The sequence below is a fragment of the Palaemon carinicauda genome, chromosome 4 (assembly GCF_036898095.1).
Source record: "Palaemon carinicauda isolate YSFRI2023 chromosome 4, ASM3689809v2, whole genome shotgun sequence".
Classification (NCBI taxonomy): domain Eukaryota; kingdom Metazoa; phylum Arthropoda; class Malacostraca; order Decapoda; family Palaemonidae; genus Palaemon; species Palaemon carinicauda.
Genome location: NC_090728.1, coordinates 26,861,494 through 26,866,493, shown reverse-complemented (window position 1 = coordinate 26,866,493; position 5,000 = coordinate 26,861,494). Strand labels below are relative to the sequence as shown.

The 5,000-nt window shown below is 41.8% G+C and overlaps 1 protein-coding gene across 1 annotated transcript in view; it reads right to left on the bottom strand.

Moving 5' to 3' along the window:
* LOC137639323 (uncharacterized) overlaps positions 1–4,720 on the bottom strand; it is a 15,561-nt gene extending 10,841 nt beyond the window's left edge. Inside the window, exons 1-3 of the mRNA XM_068371602.1 lie at positions 4,421–4,720; positions 1,356–2,277; positions 379–1,019 (exon numbers count right to left, since the gene is read on the bottom strand). Of these exons, the coding sequence (XP_068227703.1) occupies positions 379–1,019; positions 1,356–2,277; positions 4,421–4,720 (1,863 nt within the window). The remainder of the gene's footprint in view (positions 1–378; positions 1,020–1,355; positions 2,278–4,420) is intronic.
* Positions 4,721–5,000: the final 280 nt, after the last annotated feature.

The following is a 5,000-nucleotide window of genomic DNA, read 5'->3' as shown; positions in this document are numbered from 1 at the left end:
TTTTGCTCTTTGAAGATACTTCTTCAACATGTTGATATGAAAAGTTCTAACTTTTCCATGAATGTTTATACCATAATCATTCTTGCCCACAATATTCTCTACATTAAACGGGCCCTTCCACTGCATGAGTAGCTTATTGCTGTCCGTAGGGAGTAGAATCAGTACTTGATCGCCTACCTGAAGACTTCGAGGCCTGCATCTCCTATCATAGTAATGTTTGTATCGCCCTTGTGCCAACTTCAGTGCTTCATTTGCTAGTTTCATGGTCTCTTCCATTTTTTCCCTGAGCTCAAAGACATATTGATAGCTACTCTTGACTTCTGGCTCTTCAATGTCTTTTGTCCATAGTTCCCTCAAAATCTGCATTGGCCCTCTTACAGATCTTCCATATAGTATCTCAAAGGGGGAGAATCCTGTCGACTCTTGAGGAACTTCTCTGTAAGCAAACAACACAGCATTGATATACTGGTGCCACTGATTAGGCTTCTCTTGACATAACTTTTTCAGCATTTGCTTTAGAGTTCCATTGAACTTTTCCACCAATCCATTACACATTGGATGGTATGGAGTAGTTGTAAGTTGTCGCATGCTGAGGAGTCTAGCTACTTCCTTCATGCAGTCAGAGGTAAACTGTGTTCCAAGATCACTTAATATTTCTTCAGGCACCCCTACCCTGCTAAACATATCTACCAAAGCTTCTGCAACTGATTCAGAGTCAATGTTCTTCAAAGGCACTGCATCAGGATACCTACTGGCATGGTCCATCATAGTGAGGATAAACTGGTGTCCCTTCTCAGATGGTGGGTGTATCTTACCAACTATATCCACAGATACCCTCTTGAATGGAGTATCAATGATTGGCAGTTTCTCAAGAGGTACTTTTGTCACCCTACCTTTGTTGATTGTCTTCTGGCAGATGTCACAAGATCTGCAGAACCTCGTTATATCTGCACCCATTCCAGGCCAGTAGAACTCTCTGAGGATCTTCTCCTTTGTCTTCTTAGCACACAGGTGGCCCCCTAAGGTAGATTCATGAGCTAATGTCAGGACTTGTGTTCTCAGTGGTTTAGGAACCATAACTTGGGAGACTGGATTCCCATGGTTGATGTCTGGATGAACAAATGTCCTGTACAATAACAGTTTCCTGGTTTCAAACCGGATTACTTGCCTTCCTTTTCTCTCTTCTTTAGAGGTCCAAAACTTCTTCAGTGTGTCATCTTTCTTCTGTAGTCGACAAACTTCATCCCTATCGACTTCTTTGTACAGGTTACTGCCTGGCACTACCAGTGGAGAGGGTCTCTTACCCTCTCGCATTGCTTGTGCCCTTGTTGCCACTGCACAGGTCTCCTGGTCACAGGTGTCCTGCCACGCTGGGTCAGGGTCTTCAGCTGGTCTTGCACATGGGACGTTTCCAATTAGAAGATCATAGGGGGCGTCAGGAAGACAAACTGCATCCACTTCTCCAATCAGGTATGGAGTGTTGATGTGGATTTTAGCCATTGGAGCTCTACGGAAGGAGTTGTCAGCAAGCCTGACCAGCACTAAGGTTCCAGTGTAAAGATCAGGATCAACAAAATTTTGTTTGATTACCACACTACTACATCCAGAGTCACGCAACACCTGAACAATGTGGGATCCTACTCGACCTTTTGTCACTGGCATAGAGTCTTCATTGCTTGGAACACAAGCATTCATACAAGGGACTGCAAAACCATTCTCAAGGAAAAGCTTTCCTTCTTTGATGCAAGCATCTATCTTTGCTACATCCATTTCTGGAGGAGGGGCACTGATTGAACAGAAGGACGAGACTTGTGCCACTGGTGTCTGTGCCTCTTCAACACTTTTCTCAACATCCAAATAAGCGGTTTTGATGGTCTTCAATTTCCTGCATTCAGGGAGATCATGACCAAATTTATCACAGAACATACACTTCTTGTCATTTCTAAGACCCCTTGACTGATCTGAGAGGTGACACTTCGATGCTATGTGGCCGAGCTGGTTGCATTTGTAGCACCTTACATCTCTAGCTGAAGTCCCTTTGACTTGCTCATTGGGCGCATGCCAAGGATTCTCAAAAGCACTTGGTCCTGTCTGCTTAGGTGGTCGATACACAGGCTTTTTAGCTACCTTGGCCTCCTTATAGAGCTCAGTTCCATGCGCTGTGAGGTACTGCTCTGCTGCCTTTGCCAGGTCATCCAGATTCGCAGGGGCTTTTTCCTTCAAATGAACTTCCAGTGCATTTGAGACAGCATTGATGAACTGTTCCTTGATCACCAGCTGTTGGAGCTCAGCAAAAGTCTCATAAGCACCAGCTTGTTCCATCCACTTCTTGAGGAAGTTCTTGAGCTTGACAATGAACTGTGCAGGGCTCTCTCATTCTTCTGGGGGCGTGTTCCGGAACTTTTTACGGAATCCTTCCTCAGTAAGGTCGTATCTTCTGAAGAGCGCTTTCTTCAAAATTTCATAGTCCTTTGCATCATCGTCAGAGAGCCGACCATAGACTAGAAGGGCATTCCCTGTCAAAAGAACACTAAGAGACGAGGCCTACGTTGACCTGTCCCACTTGTGTGTGTTAGCATACCTCTCAAACCTTAACAAGTAGCTGTCAAGCTCATCATTACCATCCACAAACTCCGGGAGGTTTGGGATTTTTGCTTTAGGAGAGTGGTTATTGATCACTGTTAGTGCCTCTACATGGTGTCGTGCTGCCTCTAGTTCAAGTTTCTTTATTTCTAGTTCATGTCGTCGCTCCCGCTCCCTCTCTTCTAGTGCATGTCGTCGCTCCCGCTCCCTCTCTTCTAGTGCATGTCGTCGCTCCCGCTCCCTCTCTTCTAATTCGGCCAAAGCCTTCCCACGCTCGGCGTCATACCTTCTCAGTCTCTCTTCTCTCTCAAGATTCTTTTCTTCTGCTTGAACCCTGTGCTCGGCAAACTCAATGGCCTTCTCGTCGTCCAGTCCGTAGTCCTTTGCCAATGCAAGATATTCTTTGAAGGTTTCCATGACTTCAACTTCCAGCCTTTATATTTTTCACTGTTGCCAATCCTGGCAAGGTCGCCACTTGTCACATTCAAGTTCAGTAATTGGCAGGTGTGAAAATAAAATAAGACTATTCTGCTTAATTTCGCTATTCTAGTATAGCTTTTATTAACTCTTCAATATATAAGTCACAAACCGCAGCATACACTTGTCAATCACGCTCTACTGAGCAAAACTTCTTAAGTAATATAATAGTTCACAGTATAATAATAATAACCCCCTCGCACTTCCAGTCTTAAACTGGGAGAGAGAGAAATCCCTTTATAACACGTGCGTTAGAAGCACCCACTGGTTGTGTCTCTCCCTAAAACAAAGGTTTGGATGTCGCCTCGGCTCGTTTCCAAGGACTCCGCAAAAGCACAAATTCTATAACCATAAATATGTATCCATGAATAGCGGGGCGACATCTGTTGTGAAGGACTTAATGTACATATTACAAATTAAAATAAAGAAACTAGCGTTAGCTAGTAACAATAGAACAAGCACACAAGTTTTACTCTCATTATTTTCAGTAAACAACAGTTAACTACTTTAACGTGAAAAACGATAGAATAAGACAGTGTATAAACAATAATTATAACAAACTAAATAAAATGCTTATGATGATATACAAAAATCATTGTACATCAATATAATACAGGGCTGATATATAAATATATATGCAGAAATAAACTGTAGAATAAGACCGTGTATAAACAGTAATTATAACAATAAACAAAAATAAAATGCTTATAACACAAAATCCTTCTACATTAATATAATACAAGGCTGATATATAAATATATACGCAGATATATTGATTTGTGACATATATATATATATATATATATATATATATATATATATATATATATATATATATATATATATATATATATATATATATATAATTCTTGACATATTCTCCATCTGTTTCCTCTCAATCTTTTCCTTTTTCTGCCAACATTTAATTGGTCCTTTGCTGAAGGGTTCTCCTCGTACTTCAATCGGATGGAATGGAGCTTCCTTGATGTACTCGTTAGGCGTTCCAACCATCTGACAAATGGGATACGCAGGGGATAACTAACTCACATCCTTATGTATGCCAGGCCAGAAAAAGTGTTTCACAATCTCCTCTGTCTTATTCCTTATTACTATGTGCTCTCTCATGCACAACGGCGATCACCTGTCTTCTCAACTGTGCATTAATCAATATCTGACGGTATAACCCCCATTTAGCATTCCAAGGGATATCAGCAGGTATATGCTTTCTCATAAGCAATCCATTCTTAAGATAATAACAAGTGTGAGACGGCTGCACCTCCATATCATCCACCGCACGTTACAATAACTCTGTTAACGTTGCATCTTTCCATTGTAACCCTATCATCCTTTTCCTACTCACCTGTCCTTTTTCTAATGCTGAGTTTTCTATTTCTTCCAAGTTCATTGCTTCTTTGTCTTCCTGTCCATGTGTCTGTTTATCCTCTTCTCTCGGGCTCTTTAGGGAGTTCTCTTCCATACCATCATGGGAATCCTCTTCTTCTGGAAATAAATCCCCCAAGTTCATTACTCCTTCGGTTTCTCTGTCTTCTTTTGCAGCCACTTTCTTCGTCATACTCCTAGTCTTGACACAAATAGGAAACAGATAGGGGAAGTCCTTCTCGAGTTCAGTTGTAGGACTATACTTCAATGGTTTCTCCATTACAGTGGGAAAAGGCAAAACGGACCTTCACCAACCTCATTAACCAATAAGACTTCTACTCCTTTGACAACCAATGAATCTTTTACTGCGAAATCAAAATGATCTGCCACTAACTCGCATGACAGTTTCAAATAGCAAATATGGGTAACCTGCTCCCCTCCTATTCCCTTCAAAATGACCGAATCTTCTGTGAGCGACTGTTACACAAATGGGTGTACACCTCGTGTCACTACACTATGGTTATAATCTGCTTGCTCCCATCCAGAGTGGCTAGCATACC